This window comes from Miniopterus natalensis, chromosome 7 (assembly GCF_054644295.1).
Source record: "Miniopterus natalensis isolate mMinNat1 chromosome 7, mMinNat1.hap1, whole genome shotgun sequence".
NCBI classification, from domain to species: domain Eukaryota; kingdom Metazoa; phylum Chordata; class Mammalia; order Chiroptera; family Miniopteridae; genus Miniopterus; species Miniopterus natalensis.
In genome coordinates, this window is record NC_142087.1 from 40,848,060 (window position 1) to 40,866,984 (window position 18,925).

At 39.2% G+C, this 18,925-nt stretch overlaps 1 protein-coding gene across 1 annotated transcript in view; it reads left to right on the plus strand.

Moving 5' to 3' along the window:
* Positions 1-5,979: 5,979 nt before the first annotated feature.
* Positions 5,980-18,925, plus strand: part of MYOM1 (myomesin 1) — a 108,018-nt gene continuing 95,072 nt past the window's right edge. Inside the window, exons 1-2 of the mRNA XM_016211488.2 lie at positions 5,980-6,326; positions 10,106-10,433. Coding sequence (XP_016066974.2) covers positions 10,129-10,433 — 305 coding nt within the window. The 5' untranslated portion in view covers positions 5,980-6,326; positions 10,106-10,128. The remainder of the gene's footprint in view (positions 6,327-10,105; positions 10,434-18,925) is intronic.

The following is an 18,925-nucleotide window of genomic DNA, read 5'->3' on the forward strand; positions in this document are numbered from 1 at the left end:
CAGGATAGCTACTTTGAGGACATGAGTAGTCACCTCTGGACCCTAGGGTATAGCACAAGTGTCTGACACATTAGTAGGTTTTCAATAAATAAATACTTTATGAACTGAACTAAGTAAATATGGGTCTTTCTTTTTTCATATTGTTGATACATGGCTTTTGTTAACAAAAACCCCCAGCAACTTAAAGACACTTTCTTGATTTCAGTTGGAATTTGGTTTTTATTTGTTTTAAGTTTCATTTGTAAAGAATATTTCTTTGGAGGAGAGGAAACAAGATGGCGGCGTAGGCAACAGCTGCACCCACCGCGTCCTGCAACCACATCAAAATTACAACTAAAATACAGAACCACCATCATTCAGAATCTCCTGAAATCTGGCTGAACAGAAGCCCCACAACCAGGGAACTGAAGCAGCACTGAGACAGGTAGGCGGGGCGGAGACGCGGGCAGATCGGGGCTGAATCCGGGAGACGTGGCCGCGGGCCCACACCCGGTGCTGCAGTTTAAACCTGGGAAGGAATCTCAGCGGTGGAGGTTTCCCAGAGGAGAGGTCCCAGCCCCATAGCAGGCGCCCAGCCCAGGGCTCCAGGGCCGGGAAGAGGCGTCCTCACAACTCCGGGCTGTGAAACCACCAGGGACTGTCGCTGAGGGTCCTGGAGGGTGTAGGAGCCCCAGCAGCTCCTCCTAAAGGGCCTGGCACGGACTCACTCGGACGCTCCCTCTGAGCCCAGCACCGGGCTGCAGCTGAAAGGACCTGGGACACTCGGGGAGGAACTAACCTGCCTGAAATTGGGGTGAGAGGTGGAGGGGCAGCTTCCTCCCAGGCAGAAGAGTTGGCAGAGGCCATTGCTCCTTTGGCGAGCCCTCCCCGCACAGAGCCGGCAGGAAGGCGCCATATTGGAATCGCCAGCACCTGACTCACACCTTTGGCCCCGCCCCGGGATTCCCGGAGGCCCCGCCCCTCCCCACCTGCAGGCTCATCCAGGCCATTTCCAGTGGCTTTTCTGTGCAAGCGGCCTCTTGAGCCTTATGCTTAGGAGTTTCCTAAAATCTCTCAAACAAGCAGCAGCATGCCCCATACGGCTTGATAAGCGGCCCCAGGTCTGGCACTAGCGGCAGCCTGCTTTGGCTCATAGCTTGGCCTCTCCTGGACACCTCCAAGCCCAGCACAAGTAGCAGCCAACTACGGTTTGCTGTGTAGCTCATGCTGGGGGGCCCTGGGCAAAGCACTGGCAGAGGCTGACTTTGCACCTCCAGGGAGGCCCCAGAGACAGTGCACCTGGTGGTCAGACTTGACCACACTGGATTACAATCCTACCACATCCACGAGTGACACACTCAAGGGGTGCACTTGGTGAATACCAAAGCTCGACTGAAGTAAATCCTGCTCCATAGGGTTGTCTCCAGCACAGCAGCTCTTTGGCTGTAGTTGCAGCTGGTCCTCACAGCTGATTGGCCTCAATTCCAGCTTATTGGGGGTATATTCCTCCCAGTGATGCCAACAGCAACCAAGGCTCAACTACAGCAGGACAGTGCACACAGCCCACACAGGGGAGCACCTAGAAGGCCCAGCTCAGGTGGGAGGCTGAACCACTGGACCCTACAGAACACCTACTACACAAAGCCACTCTATAAATTCCAGGAGGCATAGCAGCTCCACATAATACATAAAAACAAACACCTGGAAGCAGCCAAAATGTGGAGGCAAAGAAACATGTCACAAAGGAAAGAACAGAGGAAATCTCTAGAAGAGGAACTAAGTGAAATAGATCCAAGCAAGCTAACAGATACAGAGTTCAGAATTTTGTTTATAAGTATGCTCAACCATATTAAGTTTTACGAAAATAACTGAGAAAATCGATGACATAATAAAGTACCAATTTGGAATGAAGACTACACGAACTGAAATGAAGAATAATTTACAGGGAATCAATAGTAGAGTAGAGGACACTGAGAATCAAATCAGCAATTTGGAACATGAGGAAACAAAAAACACCCAACCAGAAGAGCAAAAGGAAAAAAGAATCCAGAAATATGAAGATAGTATAAGAACCCTCTGGGACAACTTTAAGAGGCCCAACATTTATATTATTGGGGTGCCAGAAGGAGAAGAAAGACAGCAAGAAATGGAAAACCTATTTGAAAAAATAACAGAAAACTTCCCCTACCTGGGGAAAGAAATAGACTTACAAATCCAGGAAGCACAGAGGGTCCCAAACAAGAGGAACTTAAAAAGGCCCACAGGAAGACACATCATAATTAAAATGCCAAAGGTTAAAGACAAAGAGAGAATCTTAAAAGCAGCAAGAGAAAAGCAATTAGTTACCTACAAGGGAGCACCCATACAACTGTCAGCTGATTTCTCAGCAGAAACTTTGCAGGCCAGAAGGGGGTGGCAAGAAATATTCAAAGTGATGAAAAACATGGAACTACAACCAAGATTGCTCTACCCAGCAAAGCTATCATTTAGAATTGCAGTTCAGATAAAGAGCTTCTCAGACAAGGAAAAACTAAAGGAGTTCATCACGACCAGACCAGCACTACAGGAAATGTTGAAGGGTTTTCTTTAAGAAGAGGCTAATGAACAAAAGAATCTGACGAACTAAATAGATCCAGAGACATTAATGCATGCAACAGATGATCATATTTCAGAGGAAAGAGGGAAGGAGGGTGGAGGGGGGGAAGAGATTAACCGAAGAAGTTATATGCATATAAGCATAACCCATGGACACAGTCAATAATGGAGTGAAGGCCTGGAGAGGGGGTGGGAGTGAGGTGGAGGGGATCAATTGGGGGGGAAAAATGGGACACCTGTAATACTTTCAACAATAAAGATATATTTTTTAAAAAGTATTTCTTTGTTTATTCCCTTATGGGTATAATGATTTGCTACTATTTTTCCTTCTATGCTCAAACAAAAATTGCTTGGTGGCTAAATATAATTTAGACATTATTTTTGCTTTTTGGATACACTACTGTTAGTTAAACTTATAACTAATAAAAATGCTTATAAAAATGTTAACACAGTTTAAAGAGAGACTGTATCTGCTTTAAAACTACTTTCTTAGAAATGAACTATAATTCTGAAAGCAAATATTTTCTGAAATTTCTAGACTTTTATAGTTACACACTTTTAAAAAAGTATTTTGCATTAGATGGTTTTCTGGGAAATTTGAAATTAAGAGTTGGTTATCATGCCATTAAATTTTCAGAATATTTACACATTTGTAGGGCATTATGATTAAATGAAGGTAACAACAGAATGATTATACATCTATAAGGGAATTATAATTAAATCACAGGAATTTATTTGTGTGAGCCCAACTAAATTTTTTTAAATTTCAGTTTTATTATGTAGTACTCCACAGTATGTAGTTTTTTATCCAGGTAGTTATACTTTCGATATGTTGTTAGAAAAGACTGCATCGAGATGATGCCATAGCAAAAAGATCACTGAGTTCTTGCTCATACTTCTTTGGTCGAAGTTGCATATTTGTTTGAAATAAACTCTTTGGCTTTCACTGGGATCCTGAGTGCCAGTAAATAAATGATATTTTAGTCTCTTCACAAGTGTGTGTGGACTTCTCTCATTCTGCATTCTTATCCGGGATCAAAGTTCAATAAATACTTTAATGTATTGATATTTGTAGCCAGTACATCTTGATCTAATAAATAGCAGTAGTCTGTTACATAGAAAATATAACTAAATAGAACTAAAACTCTTCTTGGTAATAGTTCTTCCTTCTAATGGATGTTATTGGCACATGGGTCACTCTATCTATCATCTATCATGTATCATCTATCTATCTATCATCTATCTATCTATCTATCTATCTATCTATCTATCTATCTATCTATCTATCTATCTATCATCATCTATCTATCTATCTATCTATCTATCTATCTATCTATCTATCTATCATCTATCTATCATCTATCTATCTATCTATCTATCTATCTATCTATCTATCTATCTATCTATCTATCTATCTATCATCTATCATCTATCTATCTATCTATCTATCTATCTATCTATCTATCTATCATCTATCTACCTATCTATCATCTATCTATCTATCTATCTATCTATCTATCTATCTATCTATCTATCTATCTATCTATCTACCTACCTATCTATCATCATTTATCTGTCTTCTCTCTATCTATGCATTTATGGACACACACACACACACACACACACACACAGATAAATGATTGAAAGTCAGTATAATATGATACATAGGAGAGTAGGCCCTGTGTAGAATAGACCTAGGCTTGAATCTTGTGTCACATTCCAGTTGTATGACTTTAAAATATTAATCTCTCTAAATGTCAATTTCATAATCCATAAAAAGTTTTTATGTGTGTACGATGATCAAATAAGATACTGTAAAGCAGTTAGCATCAATAGCAAATGGTCATTAAATATTAGCTAGTATTATGATCATTTATATCTCTTATTTTGTTTATTTTTCCTCTTTCCTGCTTAGAGATTTGTAGCAATTTACCATGTTCTTTAGAGTAATAGCTCACTGAGAACCATTCCAATGGCTGGTGAACAAAACTCAGAAGGACCACTGCCATCCTGTTTTGGATGTCTAGAAAATGAATACTTGGGGACATAAAGCTTGGAAAATTCTATGGATTCCAGACAGCTAAAATGTCCATATGCACACTAACAAGAGGGGTATTTAGATAAAGGAATGCCAGGTTAAATTTGGTCAGAACTAAGTGGGATGCATTCTTTTATATACGTTAGGAAGCTCAGAAACTGACCATCAGTTATATTGCACCTGAAAAACTATTTCAAAATACCTAGTTTCTAATAAGCAAAGTGTCACTGGAGGGTGAATACAGCAATGGATGACAAAAAGTTCGTGGGCTTTGGAATTCAAGTATCTCCAAATGTGTTGCATTTATGTCATTTACTAGCTGTGGGCTCTTTGGCAAGTCGCTTGGCCTCTTGAAACCTCAGTTTTTTCAGTTCTTTGAAGCTAATGATACCAACCTTTCAAAGTATTATGAGAAGTAATGAGATCATATATGTAAAGTGCCTATCACAGTGTCTGGCACTTGGTAATTCCTCAAAGGTATTAACTATAGTTATCGAGAAAGTATTTATAAAATAGACTACAATATTGGGTCTGTTCAATATTTTGATAGATACCAGTGATCTGTATTTAATTGATGTAACAGCACTATCAAAATATAATCTGCTCAATACATATAACCTGAACAATGAGCTTTTAAATTATTACTCTCAGTAATAATGTTGACATTTACTGAGTCTTTATTCTGTGGCAACCCTCGGTTAAGCACTTCCTCTGTACTATCACATTTAATCTCCACAACAATCCCACATTTTAGGTATTTTTATCCCCATTTTATAGGGAAGGTAAATGAAGCCTAGGGAGAAGAAATAAAATACTTGAGGTTATGTGGCTATTAGGTGCCATCGATGGCCTGGAATCTAGGTCTGGTCTGAATCCTAAGCGCAGGCTCTACCTACCAGGTTTTACCAGCTCTTACTTAGTTGTACAGTCCAAAAAAACAAAGAAAGAGAATCTCCCGTTAGATAGAATGAGCCTACTCTGCCTTTAGGAAATATAAAACACTCTGCTTCTCAAAAAGGCTTTAGTTAATGAATAGGGAATCGAACAGTCAAACTTTAAATTTCCCTAAAATGATAAAAACCATGGCTGTATGGTCAGGCCACAGCTGCCACCGCGTGTAACCCATATCTTACTTGTTTTGCCTCTAGTTAACCTCAAGTTATTTTTCACCTTGTGTCTTTTAAATGTACTCGACATGCGTTATGAACAGCACACTCAGAAACATATCTTGGCATTAAAATTCCATGAAGTCCGTGATGGGAATCAGATTACTGCCCTTATTTTTAGCTCTCCACACAAACCATTCTTTCCACTGCACTTTCACATACCCAGTGATAAAGCGATATTGAAAATAGCTCTTCTAGCCAAATAAAAATCCTAAGTTTGGTTTAATCAGGTCAGGCCCATTGACTGGCATTAATTTAATTCCATTACTGAGGCAGCTACCAGCCAGTGCCTCTCTTTTCCTCTCGGTTTAGGACTACTCTCATTTGCTGCTATATTTATCTGCCTTCTTGGCCATAAAAGGCTGGTTGTGTGGCTCTGACATTCTACTGCCTGACCACATGCATTATTTTTGAACTGGCCCCCAGGGTCCTGCCTTTAGCCCTGCCCCTTAACTTCTTCCTGGATTCAACCTGCGTGGGTTTTTCATCTCTCATCCAGCTCCACGGCCACGTCGGAACATTTCTACCACCATCACTCTTGGAAACTGGTAAGCATGACACTGAGGCAGGAATACACTTGATATTTTATGTGCTTAATAGCACTATGGTTTGTGTGGTTTCTTTCTATCTTCTGAGCTCAGCAGTTTTCTCAGAGAGATGTCAGAATAGCAGAGAAATAGGAAAGTGGAGCCCCTGGGAAGGAAGACAAGAGCAACAGAGTGCCAGTTTTTGCTGGCACAGCTATTCTCTCAGCTCATTGTATTCTTTTTAATTAAGCTACCATTCCTGGAACTATAAGGAAATAATAGCTGTCTCAGATGGAACTGTGTTAGGTACTCTTTCCAACTTACAATTCAGTGGTTTGGTTGAAATCTTGAATGGATGAGGTGACAGGAAATCATTTGCTTTCTACCCTCCATCTGCCTACAGTACTCCCTGATTACAAATTAGAGCAAAAGGAGGTAAATTAACGTTGCAGTCACTAGTTTCTAATTCAGTGATTTTGCTCTGACAATGCCATGTAGGTAAATGTAAGAGTGCATTATGATATTCCTGACCTGGAAATGGTTAGGCAGTATTTCAGAGGCAACATAGATCCCCACATAATGACCCTGAAGTTAACACTTTCTGTGAATAATTTTTATCAGCTTTGGGCCTCTAATGCCTATACAAAATATCATATGGCAACTATGGGATTAACATTTTTTCCCTAAATTCCCAAATGATTTTCCAGCAGAAAATGCAGGTCTTAGGAGAACAGAGGACAACTAAACCATCTTTCCTTCCCCCGCACACTCTAGCTTTCTTGTGTTGGGGACAATCCTCGCTTACTGATGAAGAGACGGTAGTTGTACCTTTGTTCTAGAGGTCAGAGCTGTGATGATCAGCTCTGTTGACTTAAAGCCAAACCCTGTGTACTTGTAATTCATTATCTATGTGCTTGGAATATTAAGTATTATTAAAAATAAATATATTGGGGGAAAATAGAAATTTGGTGGAAAATAGAACTGGGCAAGATATTTAAAGATTTTATTTTGTGAAGATAACAGCATTTTGAGTCATCTGAGTTGTGAATTTAGCTTATAACATAACACACAGGAAGGTCATTCATTATTTATTTGAATCTCATTCAAATAACATTTGCCATGTTGCAATGCAGTATGTATCATTACAGAAATGTATCTAATATCTTTATAACTGCCAAACATAATATACTTTCATATTAATATAGTCTAACCCTTTTGTTTTATCAAAATTTATCTAATAATTATTTGTTACACATAATAATTCTGTATATTTTAGAACAGAAAACAGCAATCTATTTAAGAGTTGAAGTAAAGTTGCTTGCTAGTCGCTATTTTTTTTCCTCTTGGGAAATGGTGCAGAGTGATATCTTCCATGAGCCCTTAGATAAATATTTCTGGAGTGAAGTTTGCTGGATTTTCTTCTCTAGGGAATTACATGCTGACTTTTTAAATAGTTTAAATAAAAAGTAGATTTAAACTTGACAAAAAATATGGCAAATTTAGAAGGATTCACTCCTCATTTAGAACTTAAAGAAAAAGATTGGAAAAATGACTACTTCACAACAATTTTACTTGTAAAATTTACAGATAACATTTCAGAACACACGCGAAGCATTAAAAATTGGGGTGGGGCTCCATAAAACTATTACTTCATCCAGGCTTGTCAGTGTGGCTGGTAGGCTTCTGTCAGTGGACAGATTTTCAAGAAAGCTAATGAAGTCTTCTCTCCCTATGCTAAGCAAATATATCTTTAACTTTCAGTAGAACCGTTAGCTCAAGTTCACAGTGTAAATTGCTACACTGATGACTATCTTTCTTCTTTATGTTAGAGTTAAAAACCTTCATATTCTTAATGGAGCAAATTTTTCTGGTTCAACATTATACATTTTAGAAGTGCTTGTGAGATTTGAGAGAGCTCATTATATAATATAAGCACACTCCAGGATTCAGTCTTAGGACTTCCTTTTCCATTTACAATTATTCTAATCTTTTTTTTTTTTGGCTTTAAATATCATCTGTAAGCTGGTGAGTCCCAGTCATAGGCCTTCAACCTAGACCTTTACGTCGTACTCCAAAGTCACATACCCAGCTTCCCACTTAACATCTCCACTTGGATGTCTAGCAGATATCTCAAATGTAGAATGTCTTAAGTCGGCCTCCTGTCCTTCCGTCCCAAACTGCTGCTTTCTTATACTCTTGCCCATCTCAGTTAATAGCAACTTCAGTCTTGCAATTACTCATGCAGAAACCTTGGCGCCATTTCACTCCTCTCTTTCACACCCTAATCCAGTACTTTCAGCAAATGCTATTGGTTCTACCTTCAAACATGTGGAGTCTGATCACTCCTCACACTTCCACTGCTATCGCTGTCATCTCTAGCCTGGACTATTGTGATGGCCTTTATGTCAATTTGCTAGGGCTCCCAAAACAAAGTGCCATAGTCTGGGTGGCTTAAACAACAGAAAGTTATCTTCACAGTTCTGGAGGCCAGAAATCTGACACCAAGGTGTTGGCAGAGTTGGTTTTTTCTGAGGCTTCTCTTTGGCTTGGAGATGCTTGTTTTCTTCTGTGTCTTCACAAGATGTACATGTCTGTGTCCTAATTTCCTCTTTTTAGGGACAACAGTCATATTGGATTAGAACCCACCCTGGTGACTTCACTTTAACTTCATTTCTTCTGTAAGACCCTATCTCCAAATACGTTCACATTCTGAAATACTGGCAGTAGGACTTCAATCTATGGATTTGGGGGGAAAACAACTTAGTTTATAACAGCCTTCTAATTGGTCTGGTTTTTATTCTTGTCCCTCGACAGTCTATTCTTCAGAATCAGTGAGAGTGGTTCTCAGCTCAGAACCTTCTGATGGCTTCTCAGCCTTTTCAGAAAAAAAGACAAAGTCCTTGGAGTTTGCCTCTAGGACCCTGCACGGTGTCCCCTTAGCCTGCCACCCCTGCCACATCATCTCTTATACCTCTCCCTGCACCCCCTCCCTCCACGCAGCCTCACTGGCTCCTGTGCTACTCCTGGACTATAACAAGCATGCTCCATACACCCTGTGCCTTTGCCATGGCCTAACACCTGGAACACTCTTATCCCAGATAGTCACATGCTCAAATGTCACTTTCCAGCGAAGCCATCCTTGATGAGGCTGTTTAAAATTGCCCCCCACTTTCTTTTTCTCCATAGCATTTAGCACATTCTAATATACCTATACTTTACTTATTTATTTTCTCTGTATCTACCTCCTGCAATAGAATATAAGGTTCTATATAAGGGATTTTGTTTGTTTTGTTCATCGCTGTAATTCTTGCGCTGGAGTAGTACCATGCTCATAGGTTTCAGTAATTATATCTCAAATGAAAACTGCACTAGCTGTACACACACCCTCCATGATTACCTGTTCTCCCAGATGAAGCCACATCAGAATGAAATGCCAGAAAATTAGAAATACGTATTGTGAGAGGTCTGGGGAAATGCACAATAGCCAGGGTAGAGAAACTTTGCAAAGACCTCATATTTATATGGAAGGAAGGAGGTAAGGGGGGAAAGAGAAGAAGATGGGAGGAGAGGAAGACAGAAAGAAGGCAGGAAAAAGCTGCACAAAGATGGGAGGCGGGGAGGCACACATCTGGGCATGAAGTAGGAAGTTTATTGAGTAACCAGTTAAGCTAAATTTCACATCATTTTCCATTTACTCTTAGGAAAAGATGAGTATTAATTTTTACATATTGATTTAGATGACTTGTTCTATGGGATTTGTTCCTTAATAATTCCCTCAAAAAATTGTTGCTTTCTTGTAGGTTGCCTGGTTCCCTGGGGGCACATGATGTCTCTGCCGTTTTATCAGAAATTCCACGAGCACTATGATCGCAGCTACCGTAACAAGGACCTTCGCACCACCATGAGCCAGTACCACGAGCAGGAGAAGAAAAGTTCTGCCATCTACACCCATGGCTCCACCGCCTACAGCAGCCGCTCCTTGGCTGCGCACCGCCAGGAAGCCCAGGCCTTCAGCCAGGCCTCGGCCGCCTCCTACCAGCAGCAGGCGTCCTGGGCCACCGAGTCCTCTCTCGCGTCTGCAGCCAGTCGGAAGGCGGCCTCAGCCTACGATTACGGCTACTCCCACGGGTATGTCAAAAGCAGCCTTCCAACCTTAGGGCGAAGGCTCTTTCTCAGTACCCCTCCCATATCGAGTTTTCTTTCCTTCTTAAATCTGGCATCACTACATTTAAACCAGGTGTGGAGCAAGCCTGTGTGTTTAGGAGACCTGGGAATTCTGCCTATTTCCCTTCACCCCATCTCTGGGTTTCACAAAGTGCTTCCCAGTCACACTGAGGAGTCTTGCAAGCAAAGACTGTTTGCCACAAGTTGCATTCACAGCAGCAGGACCAGAAAATATCATTTCAACACTCACAACAGGTTTCCTGGCTTTCAGAATGCTTCTCTTTAGATGAGAAGGCAGTAGAGAATTTAAAATGCACAGGTCACAGGAGTCCACACTACAGAGAAGATGGGTTCTATTTTTTTCAGTATCTGAAAGCCAGTGTTAACATTTAGGGCTGTTATTCATTCAAGCAGCAGATATTTTCTTTAGCTGGAGCATTTTATTAAAACATGCCCTACCTCACTCTGTCAGCCTTAAATACCAGGAACAAACCTGGAGTCCCACAAAATTAGATTTATTGACCCATTTCAAAGAGAGGGTTATTATAGGATTCTAGAAAGAGTGGAATTTAGATGCAAGTCTGGTCTGCAAAGTGAACGCAGGGTGCTGTTTGTTTGGAAACGGTAAAGCTGAGGTAAGCGTGGACTGTCCTATTAAGAAACCCCTTATATGCAACTCAGCTTCTGGGCTGGGAATCAAGCTGCTTTTCTGTGTCAACAGCTCCTGATGTCTTCCAGGCAAGAGTGCGATGTCTCATTCTTACTGATAAAATTTCAAACAGCAACCTTACTGATAATCTTTTACATTAGAGAAGAAAGTTTCTCAGAGTCTGTAGTCACTCAAAGGAGGTTGCTATGATATAGCAGCAGTGTCCCTGGGAGAAATGTTTCCTGTGACTTTGCAGTTGGCTTCTCTGTTGTTCCAGCCTGCTGAGCAGATAGTTGCTTTTTCAGTCCAAGCTCATTATAATTTTTTCAATACCCAAAATGAAAAGTTTCATGGGGATTAAAAACCAGTGGCAAGATACATGTGATTTTATTAAGACTCGATCTACAGTCCTCAGAAAGAGTGCTGAACTTCATGTAAAGTTCTCTGGGCTATGTGGTAAATAACCATCTGCTGCCTCAAATTTTCTGCAAAGCATCTGACACAGGTTGCATTTTTGTTCTAAACATAATAAAATTTTAAGTCATACAGAATTTGAGCCCACAAAATATCTGTTAGGACACCTGGAAAAGACATTTATTTCTGGGAATTAAAAAAGTTATTGAGGAAATAACACCGTGGTTTGTATGAAGAGAAGTGAGGAAGGTTCCCGAAGGCAGAAATTCCTGATTTCCTATTGGGATTAAGTAGCATCTGATCTATGGCTGCTGTTTCGTGGGCACTGACAGTGACCTCCTGGGAGCTTCTGCTATGTTCGGTAACAGAGCCAGAGTCCGATGGGGTTTACCTGGAATGTATGATGTCAACATTCTGAAATTCCATTTAAAATGGAACAGGATCATTTTGCAATCTCACTTTCAGGAGTCATATTCAGCCACTGGGTGTTCATAAGAATCTCAAATTGGCTGCAAATGTGGAAATATTGCCACTGAGAGAAATTACTTTCTTTTCGCATTTGCTTCAAGTGAACTGCCTCGCAAAGGAAAGTTGGGAGGAGTTAACACCATGTGTATGTGATAGTGTCATTTGCTCTCCTGAACAATGTTCCATAGATACGTTTAATAACCTCATTTAGGAAAGCAGCTGTCTTGTAAGAGAGGAGGATTGGATTTTAAATATCCATTTTCTTGGACTATCTGTGCTGAGTCTATAAAAGATGGGCATTTGCATTGTCATACCACTGCTAATGAAACTCCTTGTGTATGTATTTTATTTTCCCAATGCTGTAGACGCTATAGAATTATGAATTTGTGGTTTTGTGTTATTTACTTCTTCAACTCCATTGCCGAATTTTATGTTAAAATCATTTTATTTTTACACAAATCTTTCTTTTAACCAATATTTATATTTATTCATAATCTGATCTGTTGCACCAAACATTAGTAATGAAAAAAGCTTTTGAGAACTTTTCTATTTTATTCAGAAAACATTTGTTCTATCTAATCTTTGGAAAACTTAGCCATTTTAGCTATAAAGAGCCTCACATAATAAACTTTCTACAGGAAACAGAACTGTAATTATTTTTCTATAGTCAGCCTCACATCTTGTTCCCTCCCACTGTGTATGTATTTACATAGGTAGGTATTTATCAATGGCTTGCTCTGTTTGAATAACTCAGGCTTCTTGGTAAAAACATGTTGACCTAGAAATGTTGACCTAGAAACAAGAGGGAAGAAAATGCCAATATTTTTCCTTTGTATAATGCAATGTAAAAGAAAGGAAAGCCAACCTAATTCTGGGAGTATTTTAGTCGTTCTTATTTTAGACCTAGAGCTAACGTGCAGATAATGTTCTTTGAGCATTTAAAAATCTTCATAATTCCTGTAGGTTCTATTTTAGCTTTTTCAAAGTGGAGCATCTTTTTCCTGCTAAATGAAATTTCTCTCTTTGGATTGTGGTTAGTGTTGTTGAGTAAACCCTCTAGGGTTGGAACTGCAATTCTGCGGAGTACATGTAAGCACTAGGTGAGATCTAATTTTAGTCTCTGCTTTGTAGTAGGTGTCTAGTGTTAAAGTGGAAACTACGGAGATTTATATTGTGCTCTGGAGTTGGCTGACCTCAGTTTTAAGAACAGTGGCTCATCCAGCGTCAAGTGTGGTAAAAGCACAGATCAGTTGCCAGTTGCATTCTGAGCCAAGGATTATAAAATAAATTCCGGAGGCTTATTCTAAATGCCTTTATTATTAGTGAGAAAAAAAATCCCTAAAGTAAAGTAGTAATTCAGGAAAACAAAATGACATAAGGTTATTGTTTTATGCTAGCAATCCACAAATCCTTTCAGGGAATGAAGGGAAAGTGGTACTCATGACCACTCTGTAACCATTAGGCAAGGGCTCTTAACTTGTCCACAAGTCCATAAATAGGTTTCAACAGAGTCTTGGATCATCTCAAATTATGTGCAAAATTAAGCACAGATAGGAACTTTTTTGCTGAGAAGGGCTGTAGCTTTCATCAGATTCTTGGAGAATGTTGTGATTCAACAATGGTCAGAAGCACTGCACTACAAAGTCTGCATATATACCAGATAGCCCAGTATGTGACTTGAACATCCCTTTCCTAATGTCAATATTATAAGTATTTAGGATGAAGTAAGGCAGATGTCTACAGATAGTGTGGTATTATGGAAAACAATTTACCTTATTTTCTTTCGAGTAAGCTTGATTACATATTAAGATGGAAATAATACCCCTGGACAGTGTGGCTCAGTGGTTAGAGTGTCAGCCCACACACCAAAGGGTCACAAGTTCAATTCCCAGTCAAGGGCACGTACCTGGGTTGCAGGTTCAAACCCCGGCCCCAGTTGGGGTGCATGCAGGAAGCAGCCAATTAATGTGTCTCTCTCACATTATGGGTGAGTATTAACAACAACAAAAAGATGGAAGTAATAAAAGAAATATTTTGTTATATTTGATAAGTAGGAATGAATAACTTTAAAAAAACAATGAACAACATAGCACAGTTCTTGGATGATGGATTTAGAGTTGTCTCAACCCTCTGTGGTAATGGTAGACATTTAATTGCCTGATTCTATGTAAATTAAAATTCAGCCCATATGATGCAATTAACATAGCATCCTCTGTACCACTGTATCTTTACATTAGCCCTAATAAGTAGAATTTATTATCCTTTTTTACAAAAGACAGAAAGGCACACATTCTAAGACAAAAAATCCTAGGGCATTTATGAATGACAAGCATGGAACCTCACAGATTCTTTAACTTAGAATCAGACACAGGGACTTACAAGGGACTCTGGAAGACAACAGTTCGAGGATAAAAACACTGAGGCTTGAGTGACTTGCCCAGGGAACTCTGCCCAACTTTAAATTGTGCCCCTTATCTACACTCACGTGATGTTAATGAATTCCCCTCTGTTATTGCCCTGATAATAACCTATTTTGGAATTACTAGAGTTTGCAAAGAACATGCTAATGCTCAAACTAATTCTAATTCAGACATCAGATACCAGTGCTAAAAACAGAGGCCACTAAACACAGAAACCCCCACCTTTTATTCATGGATCTGATTATAGCAAGGTCTGAGCAGGGCCTGAAAACTTGCTTCATCTCCCACTTCAATATAGCTTCAAAAGAATGTTACCAAAGAAATCTACTGCCTTGTGGACATTTTTGTGTCTTGATCTCAGCAATTGGCATCACTTTAGTGCCCGTTTAGTACATATCCATTTCCAGATGTTATAATGGGAAGTGAATCGTCTTTTGGGTCAAACAGGCCTATGTATACAGTAGTCCTCTCTTATCTACAGTTTTGCTTTCCACAGTTTTAGTTACCTGCAGTCAACCTTGGTCCAAAAATATTAAATAAAAAATTCCAGAAATAAACAATTCATAAGTTTTAAAATGCATGCCATGCTAATATTGTGATGAAATCTGACACTATCCTGCACTGTCACACCCAAAATGAGACTCATTCCTTTGTCCACATGTCCATACTGTATATAATACCTGTCTGTTAGTCACCTAGTAGGTGTCTATTTAGTAAATTGACTGTTGTGGTGTTGCAGTACTTGTGTTCAAGTAACCCTTATTTTACTAGTAATGGCCCCAAAATGCAAGAATAGTGATGCTGGCAATTCAGATATGCCAACGAGTCTCTGTAAAGTGCTTCCTTTAAGTGAAAAGGTATGTGTATATTAGAAAAAACATAGTATATATAGGGCTTGGCACTACCCATGGTTCAGGCATCCACTGGGCATCTTAGAATGTATCTCCTTGAATAAGAGGACTATTGAACTTGCAATTAGGCTTTTTGACTTTGGATAACCTAAATAACCTCTCAGTTTCTTCATCTGTAAAATGAGAAAAATGATTGTCCCTCAAGTTGGGAGATCTTAAAGTAATAATCATATGTAGCATTTAGTGTAATGGCTGTCACATGGGGCACACTCAATGAGCTTTAGTTACTGTTGTTTATTCAATCAATAAATATTTACCCAGTTCCTCCTGTGTGCTAAGCACTGCTCCAGGTACAAGGAATAAATTACTGAACAAAGTTGACCAAGATTCCTGCCATTATGGAGCATAAACAACAAATGTAATTAAAAATGACATTACATTTTATATTATGCTAGAATGATGATGATATTATGCAGTGTGATGATGATAAAACCATGTTTATTCTCCATTCCCAAAGATTCCAGTGAAGTACCCAATTCTGTTGTTACTGCTTTTTATGGTACTTAGTAAGAAAAACACATGAAATAACCATAGTTGTATGGAGATTGAAACCCATCTGCAGACTTAAGTGGCTGAATCTGAATTATGAAAACTACTGAACCAATAGGCTCTTATGGGAAATAAGTTTGCTTGAAAAGCTGCTGTTATATCAAGTTTTTATTCTAGAGACAGTCTTGTAGCCTCTTCTCTAAATAAAAGTATTATTATTATACATAAGGAAAAACATACATTATATATTAAGTACATATATATATACATATATACACACCCAATATGTATTATATATTGGTTAAAAAAATCAATTACAGCAGACCTTTAAATGACATCATTTCATTCAATATCATTTCGTTACAATGTTGATAAGGAAAAATAAATCAAGCAGCCAAAGCCGCTGTCTGTGTGGAGTTTGCACATCCCCCTATGTGTGTGGGGGTTTTCTCCAGGTACTCCAGATTTCTCCCGCATCCCAAAGATGTGCATATGGGGTGAACTGGCAGGTCCGCATTGTCCAAGTCTGAGTGAGTGTGGCTACTGGTGCTCCCTGAAATGGAAGGTGGGTTCCCACCTCCACCTGAGCCACCAGGATAGGCTCTGGCCAGCCATGACCCTTTTCTGGAATAAGGAGGTTAGAAAATCATTATCTTTCTTGTTTTTATTAATCTGTCTTAAGTGTCTGTATAGCTCACATTTATTTCAGTGTTTAATATTAGAAGTGTTTGGGTCTTTATTTAGAAATTTGGTGATGCTTTTGTAACCAAAAATATGCTGTAGGAACTTAACTGTTGTTTCTATCAGTTAGCCTGTGGTGAAACTGACTTTGTTACATGCTGTTTCACTTAAAGTTGCAGCTTCCAAGGACCTATTGACAACATTAAGTGAGGACTTACTGTACAACCTTCTGGGATTTGTCTTCCAGAATTTAAGTGACAAGAAAATGACAAGTAACATTACTTCCTATACAGTAGAGGAAGGTCAGAGGAAAATCTGGTGAAAGCAGAAAAGCCAGTTAGTTCTTTAAAAGGTTGTTATGTTCTGAATCCCAAAGATAAACCCTGAGTCCCAGGAGAGGAGCTCTCACTATGCACCCATCTCCTGCCTCCACTCTCACGGCTATAAATATGCAGCTTGTTGGCAAAGAAAGAGCTAGGAGTCTCACTTCTGGTGATACCAGTTTCATATAATCAGCAATTTGTAGATGCATAGAACAATTTGTAGATGCATAGCAATTAAAGCAAGAAGAGACCAAAATTTCATCTAATTCAAGCCCCTCCTTTAATAGACATTTTAACTGAGGCCCAGAAAGATGTGATTCATTCTCTGCTTCCTGTGCAAATATTATTTGCCAGGTTATTGCGCAGGTAACATTCACATTTAGATGATACAAGATACCCCTGGAGTGACATTAATCTTCCACAGGCAGGTGAATCATGCTGGGAGAAGGAAGGCGTGTCCTTTAATAGAGTAGGAATGGAACGAGTCAGCCAAAGGTAGAGGAAGGACAAAGCTGTTACCTCCCAGGGCTTGGAGGTGAAATGCTAGCTCTGTCCACTGTTAGCTCCGCCACACAGTTGGGTGTAACTGAGCTTCCCCGCAGAGATCTCAGAATTCTGGAAGGCCAAAGGGTCCATTGCAAAAGGCTTGACCTTTTCCACAGCAGCCCTTCTAAATGAAACTAGAGAAGTCAGGAACACCTCAAATGAGGAAGGCAACTTTCATAAAATGTCTAGTAAACCACAGGAGCCATCCCCAAAGTGGAGTGGGACGTGGGTTTCTGGGCTGCTTTGTAAATAAGTTAATAAGGCTAACTTTTATAAGCCCTGGACAATTTTCAGTCTGCAGACAGACTCTATAAGGCATCTCCATTGTCGTGTCCTGCATAATATAATTTCTAGGAAATATGGAGTAAACTTTCATTTCTGCTTAAAAATAGGTTATAATCTAGTCTGGTTAAATTAATTTCTGAAATAGTCAGAAATGGATAAAAACTGAAGGGTGTATGTAGATAAGAACCATAAAAATGTAAATCTCTCAGTGTTTGACCCATCCACCCTTTCTAGAACACGTGACTGTTCTAATTTATGGTGAAAAGCAGTTTGGACCCTCATGGTATTTGTTTTTAGGTCTGGCTATTGATTAGCTGGAAAGAGTTACTGAAAAAGAGAGTACAATGTTACTTCTTGGTGAAAATTTAAATAATACAAAGGCAGTAAATACAAGAAAAAAACTGTGGTTATTTCTATTTAATTAGCTGAAGTTTTTTTAAAAAACTAAAAATGAGATATTTTTATGGCCGAGAGACTGAAATTGCGAGGAGGAAAAAGGTAAGTGTAGGGTAAATAATGCAAAAATAAAAACAAAAAGCCAAGGGATGCTTATTTATTATGACGCTACATGTCAATAAATTTCAAGGGTGATATTGGTCAAACTAAATTCATGCTTGTATCTTACAAGAAACTTTTTCTGCAAAGTGTATTAACAAAAGATGGGCTCTTTTCAGTCTCCTACTTGTCCACTATCTTTGATGTTCTCCTGAGACCTACATTAGTGTCCATATTGGGAAGCAAGAGAATCGAAAGGTCAGTGGAAAGTATTGAGTCTGACATAGTGCCAATATCAAAGGAAGAGCATAGAACAAACCTGCTCTAATTCAAAAGTATATCCAAAATAACTTTTTCACAAAAGCCTAAAGAAGATATTTTCTTTTAAGAGGAGGAAATGTGGCTGATAGGAAAGTTGACATGAGAAAACAGAATGTGAACTTCAAGTGCTTATTTCTGACCCTTCTGGAGGTTTTGAAGGTAAAAGAAATGAACTTCAGATACCAGAAGTCCTGAGGAGGAGTGGCTGACTAAATGAGCAACGACAGCCAAGAAGGGCACTCTTGAGAAGCTGTCCCATAGTTCACTAAAGTTCACTGCCTCTTCCTCCTTCTGGTAAAGAGCTGAGCATTTTGTTTATAAGCAACAGTACTAGGTTGTAAATATATATAAAGGTTTAGTTTTAGAGGAAAGATTTTAGAATAATAGAAATAAGTTCAGCTCTTTTATGGCCACTCAGTAAAGCCTAATGGCAACATCTAGATAATTCAGCAAT